Genomic DNA, 17,043 nt, shown 5'->3' on the forward strand with positions numbered 1-17,043 from the left:
GGGGTTGTGGGCTTGATCCCCAGCAGGGGGTGTGCAGGAGGTAGCCAATCAGTGACTGTCTCTCATCACTGATGTTTCTATCTCTCTCTCTCTGTCTCTCTTCCTCTCTCTGGAATCTATCTATCTATGTATCTATGTATCTATCTATCATCTATCTATTATCTATCTATCATCTATCTATCTGTCTATCATCTATCTATCTATCATCTATCTATCTATCTATCTATATCTATCTATCTATCTATCTATCTATCTATCTATCTATCTATCTATCTATCTATCTATCTATCTATCTATCTATCTGTCATCTATCGTCTATCATCTATCATCTATATGAGTTAATAGAAACACATTTTTGGTGAATCGATTGTTTGACAAATTGATTGTTTCTTGGACCGCTTGTTAGGGCTGCCAGTCACTCTCACATGGACCTATTTGTCTACTGTTTCTGGCTGGACAAAGTGTCTTTGGGATGAGTCCAACTGGTTACAGACCACCAAGGAAACTTCCTATTATGCCTCTATAGCCACAGTTTCCCTAGCCAGATGGGAAACTGTGTGTAGTTCAGGGTCTTCTGGGCTTATTCAGAGGCATTTTGTCCTAATTGGATGTTACCCAAAAGCAGTCATAAATCACCCAGGCAAGTCAAAATGTATTCATGGAGAGCCAGGATAAAAATAACCCATCAGTTTTGAATAGTTATTTAGCTGACCCATGGCTTATCTGAGTCCATTGATTTTTTTTCTATTTGTCTTAATGTTTACTGGCATGTAGACACAATATTTTTATATTCCAGTGTTGACCAAGGTACAGAATTTAAGAAAATGGCTTCCTAGATAAAAAAAGAAAAACCATTAAGGAAAGCTGGTAAACAAGTTAATTGAGAAGGCAGAACAACAACATACCAGTTTCACGGAGTAGGACAGTGGCCTTTGCCTGCAGGCTGGGTGTCTATTTAGTGTTAGCTCACTCCATGCATGCAGTGATTTTCTATCTGGGGAAGTTCATTTTACTGTCAAGACTCTCCCCTCTTAGTCTCTATCAACTGCTATCATTTGATATTTTTATTGATGCTCATTCTGTTGAACAGAGTCACTGCACAATAGTTTGCCTGATGTTAAATACTGTTGTGCCCAACTAATACCCTAGTGGAGCTGAGAAATACACGCTGTGAATGAGTGATCTAAATGTGTCCCAGCAAACCAGGCTACTTAGCATCATTCTTATGTTAGTCCTTTGATTGAACTACAAAGTATGAGGTGCCTGTATAGGTTAGATACAGTTTGGATTTTTCCCCTGGATATTTCATTAATTGGGATCAGCAGATATAAGGGCTGATAATAAAATACTTTATTCTGATTTACTCATTAAGGGGGTGGATGAGTAAGACGACTATCTCAGAATATCTTTTCACTGGGGGCTTTGAAAGCATTTACTATAGGTGAGTCACTAGTCCTCACCAGCCATCTAAGGCATACTATAGGCACTGTTATTCCAAGAGAGAAGTACTGAGACATGGAATCAATATGATACCAATTAACTAATTGTTAATAACAGGAAAGGAGCAAAGGGAAGGCCAGACATTATAGACATGTTCCCTGTAAAACACTAGGGAGGGGGACCACATGGGGAAGATACTTGCCTGTCAGTCATACCTGGTAAGTAAAGTGGTGCCCTCAGGCAGAAGTTGGCAACCCCAGTATTGTAAAATAAGTTCAGACTTTCCAGAAAAGAAATGTGCTATAGATGAAAGGCGAGATGTCCCTTGTGTCATGGGGCACATGTAGAGCAGAGGTGGTGGCCTTGCCCCTTCCATGGTTCTGGCAGTTTTTAAATGTCACAACTTCTTAGCTAATTCAATAAGCCTTGGACTTTAGAAAGTCAATGTTTTTTTTTGTTTGTTTGTTTTTGTTTTCTCTCTCATTTTCTTGTAGTACAGGAAAGCAATATTCTAGATCTTAGGAAAAAAACCACGGTTATATTTACTATGTTGGTTGATGTTTGGGCTAACTATTCTAATTGAAATATTTTTTCATTTAATATGTTTTTATTGATTTCAGAGAGAGGAAGGGAGAGGGAGAGAGAGAAACATCAATGATGAGGGAGTCATTGATTGGCTGCCTCCTGCACACCCCCTGCTGAGGATCAAGCCCACAATCTGGGTATGTGCCCTGACCAGGAATTAAACCATGACCTCCTGGTTCCTAGGTTGACACTCAACCACTTAGCCACACTGGCCAGGCTAATTGAAATATTCTTGACACAACAAACTCTGAACCTCTCTTTCTCACTCTGTATTCACTGGTTCTTCCTCCCTTTCATCCACCCATCTATCCAATTTTAAACATTTTAATAGGAAATACATATAAAGGACACAAAATAGAAAAGGTACAAAAGGGCTGTGGGGAAAAGTAACTCTGTCTCTTACCTTTTTCTTCAGTCCTTCTTACCTAACGTACACTTCCATTTTGAGGACCCGTTTTTTTTGTGTGTGTGTGTGTTTGTTTGTTTTTTATATCTTTATTGATTTCAGAGAGAAGAAAGGAGAGGGAGAGAGAGAGAGAGAAACATCAATGATGAGAGAGTCATTGATCGGCTGCAGCCCACAACCCAAGCATGTGCCCTGACAGGGAATTGAACCCCGGTAGCCTGGATCCTAGGTCGATGCTCAACCGCTGAGCCACGCCCGGCTGGTCTTGAAGACCCATTTTTGATTTCCCCCTTACTCTGGATCCCACCATACAAAGCCAGAGTTATGCTGGCAAAATCACACAGTTAAACTGTAACCGAACCCAGGTTTGGCTGCCTGTAGCAACAAAAGCCAAACTTGTGAGACAGGTGCTGGTAGAAAGGAAAGAGGTTTATTTGAGTGCCAGCATGTTGAAAAGATGGGAGATCCTTATCCTCAAAAGCCCATCTTAATATCTCAGTGCAGGTAGAGGTTTTTAAATATGTTTTGTTTTTTTGAGTTCAGAGAGAGGGAGAGAGAGTTAGAAACATCAGTGATGAGAAAAAGTCATTGAACGGCTGCCTCCTGCATGCCACCTGTTGGGGATCGAGCCCAAACCTAGGCATGTGCCTTGACCAGGAATTCAACCTTGATCTCCTGGATTATAGGTTGATGCTCAGCCACTGGGCCACATCGGCTGGGCCAGAGGTTTTTATAAGGATGGAGAGGGAAAGCAGAACAAAGAGATCAAGGGGAGGGGCTGTGGACTTGCCATCACTTCCAGGAGTAAAGGGTGGGGGAGCTGAAGGAGAGTACAAATATGTCACTTCTCAAGCTTCCTCCCCTCGTCTCAGCACTATTTCTCTTCTCATAGGAATTTGTAGATTTACAACGGAAACTCGCAAGTCTTCAGGGTTGGTGCCAAGTAGCTGTTCTCCCCCAGGAGAGGCTGCTCTAAGCTGTAAAAAAAGCTAGATAAGAAGCGAAAATATAGGCACAGCCAGTGTTGCACAGTGGTTGAGCATTGACCCAGGCACCAAGAGGTCATTTCCTGGTAAGGACACATGCCCAGGTTTTGGGCTCAATCCTTAGTAGGGGGCAGGCAGGAGGCAGCCGATCAATGTTAATGTTTCTGTCTCATCGATGTTTCTACCTCTCTCTCTTCCTCTCCCTTCACCTCTCTCTAAAACCAATAAAAAACATTTAAGATGAAAAAGGAAGTGAAAACATAGGATTTTGTTTACATACTCTAAGAAAACAGAGAGTTGGCTATAGCCTTGAGAGAATGCAGAATATATAACCTTTATTGCTTAACTGAAATGTTAAATTATGGGTACAAAATCACTGGGCAAAAGACCCCCACCAGCATATTCAACACAATTCTATGATATCAGGTTTCTGGATAGAGTTTTCAGGGATCTTAGAACTTGTATATGTCTAAAAATTTTAAAGCTATACCAGAAATCAATGGGCAATACCCAACACTGTTGATTTATGACTGCTGATTTAAAAAAAAAAAAAAATCTTTATTGATTTCAGAGAGAGGAAAGGAGAGGGAGAGAGTGAGATAGAAACATCAATGACGAGAGAGTCACTGACTGGCTGCCTCCTGCATGCCCCCAACTGGGGATCGAGCCCGCAACCCGGTCATGTGCCCTGACCAGGAATCGAACCCCGATCGCCTGGATCTTAGGTCGACGCTCAATCACTGAGCCACGCCCGGCCGGGCACTCCTGATTTTTTTAAAATTGTAAATTAAAAATATACTATAACTAATACACCTTTGTTTTAAAAAATATATAGTACAATAGGATATGAAATAAAAAGCCAGTTCATCCTTATTCCAGACTCCAGTTCTACTCTCCTCTCCCAGAAAGCCACCATCACAGTTTCTTGTATTTTCTTCCTAAAACCTTCCATATAGTGTACACATACATTCACATTATCCTTAAAAAAAAAAAAAAAAAAAAGTAACTGGAAAGATATTTAGAAAATTCTTGTTATTTGAGGAAAACTGGACTTGGAAAAGTTCACATAAAGTGAATCCACTTAAAGTTAGCAAATGTATTTCATAGTAAATATTGATTGAATTCCTGCTTCATGCCATCTGTTTTCTTAGAGAAGATGTATAATCCAGAATTTTAATATTTTTATTGCCAGAGTTCTAATGCCAACTCTGCATTGATTATGGCTTAATGGAAGGTCACAATAGTAGTTACAGTAGTAGGTTAATCTCTGGCAAAACTCAAGATACATAGCCTCGTTTTTTGGTGGTAAATACACATAACATAAAACTCACTATTTTTACCATTTAAAAAAATTTTTTATTTATTGAGTTGAGAGAGAGAGAGAGAGAAGAAGAGAGAAACATCGATTTGTTCTTCTACTCATTTATGCATTCATTGGTTGATTCCAGTATGTGCCCTGACCAGAGATCCAAACGGCAACCTTGGCATATGGGGACAATGCTCTAACCAACTGAGCTACCCTGTCAGGGCCTATTTCAACCATTTTGGAGTATAAAATTTAGTGGCATTAAGTATATTCACAATGTTGTTCACCCATCATTACTATCTAGTTCCAGAACTCCTTCATCACCCTGAAAGGAAACCCATTACCTATTAGCAATCACTTCCTATTCCCCTCTCTTCCAGCTCCTGGTAACCACTATTCTGCTTTCTATCTATCTGGATTTCTCTATTCTGGATATTTCATATAAGTGGAATCATGCATATGTGGCTTTTTGTGTCAGGCTTTTTAAATTTAGCATAATGTTTTCAGGGTTTATCCACATCGTAGCACTTCATCCTTTTTTTTTGGTTAAATAATATTCCATTGTATGGATATACCACATTTTATTTATCTGTTCACTACCTGATGGATGTTTGGGTTATTTCCACCGTTTGGCTTTTGTGAATGAACATTCATGTATACGTTTTTCTTTGAACATCTGTTTTCAGTTCTTTTGGGTATATACCTAGGAATGGAATTGCTGGGTCCATACTGTAATTCTGGGTTTAACTTTTTGAGGAAATATCCAATTCTTTGAATCTCTGAGATGCTGGTCCCTTTGCTCTGTATTGTAATATAGATCTTCCAAATCAGGGAAGATTAATTAATATTTGGATTAATTCATTAATATCTGGTTATTAGTCAAGTTTAACATTCTAATAATTAACAATATAATAGTAGGTCAAGTGTTACCACTTATTAAGCTTTAAACATAGAAAACTATATAATACTGATTTTATATTATATGTCTGCTCTTAATTAATGTAGTCAATGCACTGGGCTGTCAGAGGAAAAAAAGATCTAATGCTGGAAGAAACTGACCAGACTCATACCAACAAGGTTGAAAATGAGGAATGGAACAAGCAAAGAGAAAGAAAGAAAGAGGAGCTGGGTTCAACCACAGAGAAAATGGAGCAAAAAGAATCTGAGTCCCTGGAGAAGTCATCCTTCCCACCGAATCCAGACTCTTCAAGTAAGTCATGTCATGTAGCTTTGCAGACAGAGCAGGTCTGAGTCTTGCCTAATTTAAGGATGGGTTTGGCACCTTAAAAGATACTTAGCGAGCCGGCATGGCTCAGCGGTTGAGCATCAGTTTATGATCCAGGAGATCACGGTTCGATTCCCAGTCAACACATACCTGGGTTTCAGGCTTGATCCCCAGCAGGGGGTGCGCAGGAGCCAGCTGATCAATGATCCTCATCATTGATGTTTCTCTCTCTCTCCCTCTCCCCTCCTTTCTCTCTGAAGTCAATAAAAATATATTTTAAAAAAAAGATACTTACTTAGCATTGACACAAAAACTAGAAGATACACTCTTTAATGCATTTCTGGCAGAGGAAGCTGAAATATTTCTGGGAGTGCCCTCCTCTCCACTGAAATAATGCTAGCAAACATTTAGGTGTTTAATATGTGTAGGAATATTTTCCCAGAAATTGTGTTACATCTATTATCTCATTTAATATTAATTTTACATATATTAATTTATTTAATCCTCCCCACAAGCTTGTGAGGTTGGTATCAACATTATCCTCATTTTACAGATGAGAAAAGTGAAGGCCAGGGAGGCTGAGTAATTTTCTCAAGGCCATACAGCTTGTATGCGGCAGGGCAGGGGTCTGAACTAAGGCAGTTTGGCTTCAGTCTGTTTCTAAGGCACTGTACTATCTTAAGATACCTTATCTATAAGTAGCTCCGTAGACATTCTGAATCATTTATAGATCCACTGAAGCAGGGTGTTAGGAGGTTGAACTCCTGGCTCCCAAGCTATACATCCTGACTCGACTACTACTTATCTGTATTACTTGGTAAAAGTTTCTTACCTTTTCTAGACCTCAGTTTCCTCATCTGCAAAGTAGAGATCATAATGGTACCTTTCCATAGACTTATCATAAGGATTAAGTGAGGAGATCCATGCAAAGTGCTTAGCTCAGTGATTTGCCTATAGCAGGCCCTGGGTATATTTGAGCTATTATTATCACTTTTTTGTTTGTGTAGCCATACACTGTTCTTATATTGGCAGGTGTGTTATGTACATACATTGTAACTGTCCTTCCAAGTCTTATTTGGTTTTCAGGGTTGTAATGCAACACTTCATTCGATTTTTGCCTTTAAACAAAACATCCTGAACATCCTAAAACACTTATTTAATAAAAGAAGATAATTTGTGGTGAATTACAGTCTTTCTAGAAATAGTCACTGCAGATCTCTCTTTGGGGAGAACTTTTAAGTGCTCACTACTTGCTGGGAATAAAGATTCTTAGAGTTTGATTCAGGTGTCTCTGCTGGTTACAGAAATGATCCTTTTGTAGTCTGTACATTGACTGCATCAGCCTCGTAACTGGAAATGGTTATAGAAAACTGATCAAAGCAGAAGCACAAATGTCAGAAAAACAGTGTTTTAAGCAAACACACACATGCAAACACCCACTCACATGCACACAAAGGCAAACATGGAAACATTTCTCCATTCAGCCTTGGAATGTTCCAGTTTGTCTCTCCTTCACCTCTGGGGCCCCCCGTGACTTTCTGTTTTGGATTCAGACTTAATCTGAGTACACCAGAACTGGGGGAGTTGGACATGTCAGAGACTCAGGCATGATGCTGAGGCCCCACTTGAATCCCTCTCATAAGAGTCTCTGAAAATTTATTTCTTTAAAAAAGTTTAGATATGTTAAATATCACCAAATAATGAACTTATCATTAAAAAATTCAAAGAATTATATATAAACAATAACTTAGTATCTATCCCAGTCTCCTACCCTTCTCTGCTTCTACTTCGTGAAATAACCAATGCAGATGCCAATGTGTGTCCTCTCCTTCCACACTGTTCCATATGCTAATACAAGTATATATTAAGAACAGTGTATGTTCACTTATGAGGGCTTTAAAACTACAGAACAACTATATACCAAGCACATTCTTCTATGTTACACAGTAGCTAAGAGCACAGTTGCTGGAACCAGATCCCAGCTTTTTCACCAATGAATTGTGCGACCATGGGTAAGTGATTGTGGACAAAAAGGGTCTCTATGGAAAGTAACCTCACAGGGTGATCTGATCAAAAGTTCCTAACTGGGCATGTCATGGTGGTTAGTCCTGCCCCAGGCATGTAACTTCTTTTTTTTTTTTTTTTAAATATATCTGTATTGATTTCAGAGAGAGGAAAGGAGAGGGAGAGAGAGACAGAAACATCCATGATGAGAGAGTCACTGATCAAGCCTGCAACGCAGGCATGTGCCCTGACTGGTAATCGAACACCGATCGATCGCCTGGATCCTGGGTTGACACTCAACTGCTGAGGCACGCCCGGCTGGGCAGGCATTTAACTTCTTTAGTAAAACGCTTATCTTTGCCTTAATCAAGCCTTGTCCATTGCTTTCGGGCCTCCAGGTTAACACACCTGTGAAATGCCTCTTTTCAGAGCCCTTCCAAACCTAAACCACCCTCAAGATAGCACATGTTCTTAACCTGTAACACACTCCCCACCTTCAGCAATCTTCCTTACATTCCCTCCTTAATCTCAAATGAGTAAAAGAAACTACAAAATGTTATTCTGGGAAGCATTTTTCTGTCTGCTGAGATCTTGCTTCCAGGCATATCCTCTGTTTAACTCAAATAATAAATTTTTATAAAAATTCTCTGCGGGTTTTGATGTTTTTATGTTAACAAGAGTTAACCTCTCTGAGTCTTCTTATCCATATATAATGGTTAAAATATTAGTTTCTACTTCGAAAGGTTAAGTCTTTGGTGTGAATTATTAATATCTTACAGTAACTAATTAACTTAAACAGTCTTTTTGAGGAGTAAATAGCTTAACGTAATTAAAATGTTTGGATCAAGCACATCTTTTTTTTTACTGCCAGAATTTATTATTATGGGACTTTGCCTTAGACCCTTACATTTAGAATTAACTCATTGTTTTTAACAGCTGATAAATATTCCACAGCGCAGACATATCTTAATTTACCCAGGATAAACTATGCCTGTTTGATGCCCTCCCATTGTGAAATGTATTCTCTTACTATGGTTGAGGAATGAAGCCGAGGGGGTTAGAGGAGGGAAGATCATTGTTCTGAGAAGCTGTTTGTTGGCGAAAAAGAATTATGAAGTTTTGCCCAAGGCTACATTTACAGGGCTTTCTTAATGTTGTTTAAGAGATTATTGGCTATTCTGAGTAGTGCCTTAAAGTTGGAGTTTGATATACCAAAGTGCAGTTGCATGATTATTTACAATTTAATTTGACTGTAGTGTAAATTTTTATCATGTCAGCATTTAAGAAATATTATTCATGTCAACTTTACCAAGCCCCGAGAGGCCGCTCACATAACTTTTCAGCATATTAATGTTTGTTAATTTCCTCAAGCAGTGCTTAATATTTACTTTGGAGTTTGCCTTTTGATGCCTCTTCTGTGCTGAACGCCATCAATTAGTCCCCATTGTCTTTTGACTTCATTGCAGCCAGTAAAATACGGATCATGGCATCTGAATACTGGCGTGCAAGACAATCTTACTTTTACTCTTTTCGTTTAAATATGCAATGACTATGGCTTCTGATAAATACAGTTTTAGAATCAAAATAGTTTTCTGTAACATCCTGGAATAAAAACAAACAAAAAATCAGATGTAGCAGATGCTGTTGCTGTGCAGTCATGTCCTCAGGGCATCTGCCTTCCCAGGCTTTGCCAAGCCTGTGGCTTCTGACAGATGAGGCTGCCTGGCAGCGGATGAGAAGTGAGAAGAAAATGCAGCTTGTAACCTTACCACCCAGAGAACTTATCTACTGCTGATCTTTCTGTGTATTTTTATATGTTAGTATACCTAAAACTCAAAGGACCATACTGTATATATTTTGTGTATGCGTTTCAATTACAGATTGTCAGGAAGAATTTTCTTCTTGCTTTTTCTTCAAATGGAAATTCTTTAGATTTGTATTCTCTGATAATTCTAAAGAAAGTGCAAGCAGATTCTGTTTTTCTGACATAACCATTATCAATAATTCTGTGTATATTTTTCCTGACTCGATATTTAGATAATATTTTAAACATCAGTGGAAGCATATTTTATTATTCTGTAACCTACTTTTTCATAAGCAATATTATAAGCACAAAAAATGACAAAAGACATACTTATCTGTTGCAGAAAAATTAGAAAATACAGAATAACAAAAAAAGAGTATAAAAAATGAAAATCACACCTATTTTGACTATCCAGGGATAACTACCATTAACATTCAGGGGTAATTCCTTGTAGACTTTGAAAAAAAAATATTTTTTTTAAGTATGTCTTTATTGATTTCAGAGAGAGGAAGGAAGAGGGAGAGAGAGGGAGAGAAACATCAATGATGAGAGAGTCATTGATCGGCTGCCTCCTGTGCACCCCCTACTGGGGATGGAGCCCACAACCAGGGCATGTGCCCTGAGCAGGAATCGAACCGTGATATCCTGGATTCTAGGCCAGTGCTCAACTGCTGAGCCACGCTGGCTGGGCTGAAAATTTTTTACGTAATATTCATGTGAACAAGAAATTTAAAAATGAAATCACACTGTCTAAATGGTTTTCTAACTACCTGTCACTTAGCAATATGTTCTGAGCATTTTTCTGTGACTGTAAGTATTAAGAAATTGTTAATGACCATATATATCAAAGCCTTTTTACTCAGCCTTTCTGTTGCTGGAGATTTAGAATGTTTTTTGATTTTTAAAAACATTTATAAAAGGCATCATGATAAACATCCCATAGTTAAAACCCTTTAGCACATCCATGATCATTTCCTTAAGATAAATTTCTAGAAGTAGAATTATTGGGTTAAAGATTTATGCATTTTAATGAGTTCAATAAATATTGCAGGTTTCCTACCAAGAATAGTTTTGCCAATTTACACTCTCTCTAGCAGAGAAGGAAAAATGACCTTTTATCTGATTTTCAACAAAGTTATTTATTAGTCTAAAAAAACAAATCTTGCTATCATGCAATAAATTATTTGTGTTTCCAGAGATCCTTTACCATTGACCTTTTATTTTTGGCAGCTGTTTGAAAGTTGTTTCTAATTTCTTTGCAGGTGAATTGTCAAAATTCTCACCACTGGAAGCACTATAAATATCTTTTTATTATTAAGTTTAAGCCTATGAGATCCTCTCATCCATATAAACTAAGTCCTGTTCATAAGAATTCAAAACTCTGCTTAAGTTAATCAGCTTCTGTAAAATATTAATAATTCATACCATAGACTTACCCTTACATTTCTCTTATTGCAGTGAAATCTCATCAGCAAGCTGTTCTACTATTACATGCTTGACTTCTTTGTTCCTTCCTCTGATCTGAAAATCTTCTCTTCTCTCCTTTAAAGGTTTTTCGGATGTGAACAGTTGGCACCTTCGTTTCCGCTGGTCCAGGAATGCCCCTTCAGAACTCCTGAGAAAATTCAGAAACTACGAAATATGAAATGTCCCTGCTCCATAGGAGAGAGAGCGAGTGAGCAAGACCAGCCACTGTGCTGCCAACACGCATGCAGTCTTTGTTCAAATCTTTAAAATGTCATGTTTCTATGTCACGTTTGTGAATTGCTGAGTACTGATTGATCCCTCCACCCTCGAACCTGTTATCACAATGTGTTTTTTAAATGAGAAAAATTTCAGAAGACAAGTGTCTTTTAATATTTGAATAAATTAAGGCTCTTAGATCCAGAGTAGATTGTATTATGTATGTTTTCCTGTTAATGTTGTTTATAGAAACCCACTTTTTAATCGATCTCTGTATTTAAATATTTCATTGATATATGATGATCTCTATTAGTACTGGATGTACAAGAAATGTTTTCTGACTCTGGACTTAAAATGAAATGTGAAATTACTTGTCTAGACCCCATAGAATGAAATAAATAATTTCCCCAAAGTTCGAAATGAATGTATAATTCAACTGTATTTGGAAAATAATTTGAATAGGCATTTCTACTTTCATTTTAATAATCTTAAATTTAAAAGGTTATTATTTATTTGAGGAAATATGTTCCTACCAGATTTCTTTTGTTAGTTAGCAAGTGATCAGAAATTTATTTTCTTATAGTCTGAAGGCTAGAAGTCCAAAATCAAGGTGTTTACAGGTTTGGTTTCTTCTGTGGCCTCTCTCCTTGGTTTTCAGACGACTGCTTTCTCACCAGGGCCTCATGTGGCCTTTTTGTGTGCATGTACATCCCTAGTGTTTCTACTTCTTCTAGTAAGGACATCAGCCATATTGGATAAGGGCCCCACCCTGTCAGCTTCACTTCTTTAAAGACCTTATCTTTAAATAAGGTTACATTCCTTGGTACTGGGAGTTGGAACTTCAATATGTGAATTTTAGCCCTGGCTGGGTAGCTCAGCTGGTTGGAGCGTCATCCTCGTACACCAGGGCTGTGGGTTCAGTCTGTCTCTCATCGGGGAACATGCAGGAATCAACCAATGAATGCATAAGTGGGTGGAACAGCAAATAGATGTTTATCTCTTTCCCTCCTTCCTTCTCTCAAATCAACAAATTAAAAAATTACTTTAATATATGAATTTTTGGGGAACACAATTTCATAATATAGGTAAAAACTTTTTTTTTTTACAAAAAACAAATACAATCCTGTATTGGTTCCCTTAATTTTATTTGAATTTTTATTGTTTTGTCAAATCTGTATAGAGAATTATTTCTATCAATATTTTACCACTTCAGTAAAATGTGATTTGGCATTGTTACCATACCTGCAAATTTTACTTTAAAAATAGAGAATAAATGCAAAAAATATATAGCATGTTAAATTAACAAAATGAGATTTTGGACTACAATTGCCTGTCATAATGCCTGCCTGACCCAAGTAGGCACTCAAAAAAAAAAAAAAAAAAAAAAAAAAATACTAGCTTGAATAAATGAATTTTTAAATCTAAGAATCGGAGTTTTAATTTTTTTTCTTTTTTTCCCCTCCCCAGATTGATTTACAGCACTGACGACTTTTAATGATTGTCAATGGGATAAACACTGCCACCTGTGGCGCACTCTGCTTTTGTTACAGATGGATTTCCCAGTTGTCGACACGACTGAAGGCCTGCTCTCATTTACTTTTCTCTCATGTGAGGCCTGAAGCCTCCAAATAAGAAACGAAAAAGAGCTCCACGAATGGGGATTTCTGATGGTCCAGGCTTGTGCCAAGCACTTTATGTACTTGATCCCATGTAACTTAGTAGGAGACCTTTTATCCTTAAACACTAAATGTGCTCCTGAACTCAAAGTTTAAAAGGGAGGGTACTGTGCTTTGATAATACAGTTTTTCTCTGAATGAAAAATAAAGGGGAAAAGTAGACAACTTTTCTTCAATAATTTGTTTGAATCCCCAGTGTGTTTAGCACAATCACAGTTGTACGTATGAGTAATAGCACATTTTCAAAGCCATTTATTTTTTATTTTGGCTCAGCTTCATAGCAGAACAAATCGATTATGAGAAGATAATTTTATTAAGCTCTTCAGTCAGCTCTAAATGCTAACAATAATTAGTTTATCTCATATTTGATACTGAACATATAAATGAATGTGGTACATATTTCTTGAGAGCATTATTATGTGAAAAATATTGTACTGTTGTTTGTGTAGGCTAAAAAATGCCTCTTAAGTCATGTTGATGCTCTCAAGTAGTTGATAATTTAGTGAAATAATCCAGGTATCTGAGTTTCGTATAGTTTAAAAGGAGCATGTGGAATTAATATAAGTATGTAGTATGCTTAGAACATGCCTAGCACATAGTAAGCACTATGTGTACTCATCACTATTCTTATTATATAATTATGTGTTAAGTCTTGTGATAACCAATTAACAGAATTATGGCCTCCTTCCCTCTGCAATCCCTTTCCCCCCAATTCTGTCTCCGAGGCTCTGTTTCTTGTATATCTTTCCAGAGATGTCCTGTGCATGACACACATAGATGTGTTCCTGCTCTTTTTTTATGCAAATGGTTACATACTATTCAAACTGCTGCACACCTTCCATTTATCCAGTGAATCCTGGAGATTTTCCCATTTTTGGTACATGAGTGCTACTTTATTCTTTTTATCTGCTTGGTGGCTTTCCATTGTGTGGATGAACCATAATTTAACTTGTTCTCTATTGATGCTTTTCAAGGTTACTATTAATTTTTTTGTGATTCCAAGTAATACTGTAATGAATAGCTTTATACATAGTATTTCTTGTATGTGAAGTATACCTGTAGGATAAATACCTAGTACTGGAGTGGATCAGACAGTGTACACACACACACACACACACACACATTTAGAATTTGATCATCATGTTCTTAAACAAATAGCAGATTCAATTTTGCTAGTTTCAGAGATCTTAAGGCCACTGGATTGGAAAACCCAGAAAATAGTGCTTGTTCATTGGGATATGTGCCTTTAGGTTTTTTTTCACTCTAGGCTAGACTTTGTTGAGTGGCTCAGTTTGACATTGTGCTTATGGAACAATTTCCCCAGTACCTCCACTAACCCCCGATACCAGGGAGTGCTCAAGATATAAAGCAATAATAAAACCAGAGTACACTTTTCTTCTGGTACCTTCCACAGAGACAGGAAGAGACCAGGGTGTTTTTTCAGTGTTATGGCTTCTCGCCTTCTGGGTGTCCTGAAATGTTGAAATACAATTCTGAAACAGTTTTGCTCTTTTAAGTTACAGGGAAACTCAACAGAGCAACTCTGGAAATCCTAGGCAGAATTAATAATTTCCTAGGATCCCAAATAGTTTCCAGTCCTCAGTGGATATTTCCCAGCCTGCCAAAGATATGCCCTTTAACGAACAAATTAGAAATACAAAAACGACTTTGCAGATATTTCTTGTAAAGAGAGAGCTGGATAAGGCAAAGATAAGATTGTTTTCCTGCTTATGAATTTTCATATCCTTTCTGTGCCCAGATCTGATGGTGGTTCCAAGATCAATCACAGCAGCAAGTGTCGATGACTAATGCAGTTATTGAAAGGGTCTTTAATTTCCTGGAGGGCAAACACCATTACCCACCATCTCCATATCATAGACGGAGAGATGCCAGAACTACCGGGGAGTCAGTGATGGAAGAAATTATAAAACTGATGCAATTACTGAGAAAATGATGAAATGTCTCACGATGAAAGGCTTCAATTCCCTTCAATTTCAGGTTTTGTGATATGCATCAGTGTAGCTGTGTCTTGCAGTGTGATTACTCTTCGGCTTTCTGTGTCATCTCGCCCTCACTGTGGGAGCATATTCTGCATCAGGCTGCACATACTCATCTCTTCCTCTCCTACCCAGGCTGTTTCATTTCCTCCAGAGTTTTTGCCTTGCTGATTTCTTATATTTATTAGCTGCCAAGAGTGAATGTTTCCATAGTGGAGCCTAGGTTCGGTTTGTGGAGAACTAGATCTTGTTTGGTTCTAACCTACTATGGGATTTAGGGAAAATCCAGTTTCTTCTATCTGTGGCTGGAAGTGAGAATCATCCAGCGTGGCTGCAGCTCATAGACTGCAGAAGGAGAAGTGAAGGATTAGTGAGGCAGGGAACGCAGAGAAAGGATGTGTGTTTATCATTTTTACACATAACTCTTCCTCTCTTACTGTTCTTTTTTTGGGGAAGGCAGAGATAGAAAGGGAGAGATTACAGTTAAGCAGCTATATCTATATACACCAGCTCCAAGCACCTCAATTATCTTTTTACATTCATCTGAGTGTGATGCCATTCTTGATAGCATCCCACCTCTGAAGATAACGGGGATTTGTCCTCAGAGTAAAGTATATTAAATATAAATAAACCATATTAAATACTTTCCAGCTTGTCAGACCATTAGGGGAGGCTCTAAAACAGGGTTTAAGAATAATGATGATAAAAACTCCTGCCGTTAACAGTATTCAAAGCATTTTCTCACAAATCTTATTTGAACTTCCCAATTAACCTCATTTGGTTGAGGAATTTGTGGCTTTTGTTACATTCTAAAAACGATAAAATGAAAAACATTATTTACAAAACATCATTGGGGTTCTCAACCTTGAAATCACCTGGGGAAGATGAAAACCCTGATGCCTGGGCCCCACCCACCCCAGAGGTTCCGATTTATTGGGTCCGGGAGCCCCTTCCGCTGGGATTTGACAGCTGCAGGGTAATTGTAACGTGCTTCTCAGGGCAGGACCCGGGTGGCTTAAACAAATACAGTTTGTAGGTGACATGGTTAACGTCTTGATGGCTCTACCCACGTACAGGAGTCAGGAGCTCTCCCTTCCGTACCACCAGTTATTTCTGGGGGCCCCCACGACCCCAGGGGCACTCCATTTGGGCTTCCAAACAGGTCTAGGAACTGCAGCCGCGTCTGCCTGGGCTGCGCTCCCCGTGGTCGTCGCGGGGAGACCGCTTGGAGCGCCCCCTGCAGGACGCTGAGGCCCTGCGGCCAGAAGAAAGGCCTCTCCTGGGGCCTGCAGCTTCTCCTCTCACCAGGCTGGCTTTGAATAGGTTCCCAGCGGCTGGGGCTCTCCCTTGTTTTTTTTTCCCCTTGAGTCCGCCTGCCAGCGCGCACTGGCCAGAAGAAATTCCCAGCAGGAGTTTGCAGCATAGAAAAAATATATATAGTTTAATATTGAATTGGCCGATACAGTATGTAGTTTCAGCTTATATAGGGCAAAAATAAGAAGACAAGTGGGTTGGGGGTCCAGGGTGGGTTAGGGGTGCAGAGTTGTGCTGGGAGCTGACTGGTCCCAGGTGAGGTAAGGGTAATAAATCATTTCATTAGGTCTTGAGGACAGCTCTGAGGTCTGGTTTCATGGGAAAGTAGCAAGGGAGTATGTCCACCTTGGGGCTCACGAACCGAGACGTGTTATCTTTAGCATGCCAGAGGTCCAACTTGTGACCATTAGTCAGGTCCTTGCTACTGTCTTCTGCTGCCTGGGATGTTGCTGTTTATCCCGGGGAAGACTAGGTCTCTAGGTGTCCTAGAGCTAGGATTTAAAACCACATTTAACCAAAGTCATCAGGACCCTCAGTTTCACAAGTGGTTACAGACCCTGACTGCCCCGAGCACAGACAGCGTTCTCCAGCCTTCCTTCTCCTCTCTTACCTTGGCA

The 17,043-nt window shown here is 38.8% G+C and overlaps 1 protein-coding gene across 4 annotated transcripts in view; it reads left to right on the plus strand.

Annotated features, from left to right (window-relative positions):
• Positions 1–11,470, plus strand: part of DNAJC12 (DnaJ heat shock protein family (Hsp40) member C12) — a 40,260-nt gene extending 28,790 nt beyond the window's left edge. For all 4 annotated transcript variants that reach the window (XM_016198411.2, XM_016198409.2, XM_016198412.2 and 1 more), the window contains exons 5-6: positions 5,729–5,933; positions 11,307–11,470. In XM_016198411.2, the coding sequence (XP_016053897.2) occupies positions 5,729–5,933; positions 11,307–11,401 (300 nt within the window). In that variant the 3' untranslated portion in view covers positions 11,402–11,470. The remainder of the gene's footprint in view (positions 1–5,728; positions 5,934–11,306) is intronic.
• The last annotated feature ends 5,573 nt before the right edge of the window (positions 11,471–17,043 follow it).

Source organism: Miniopterus natalensis, chromosome 14 (assembly GCF_054644295.1).
Source record: "Miniopterus natalensis isolate mMinNat1 chromosome 14, mMinNat1.hap1, whole genome shotgun sequence".
NCBI lineage: Eukaryota > Metazoa > Chordata > Mammalia > Chiroptera > Miniopteridae > Miniopterus > Miniopterus natalensis.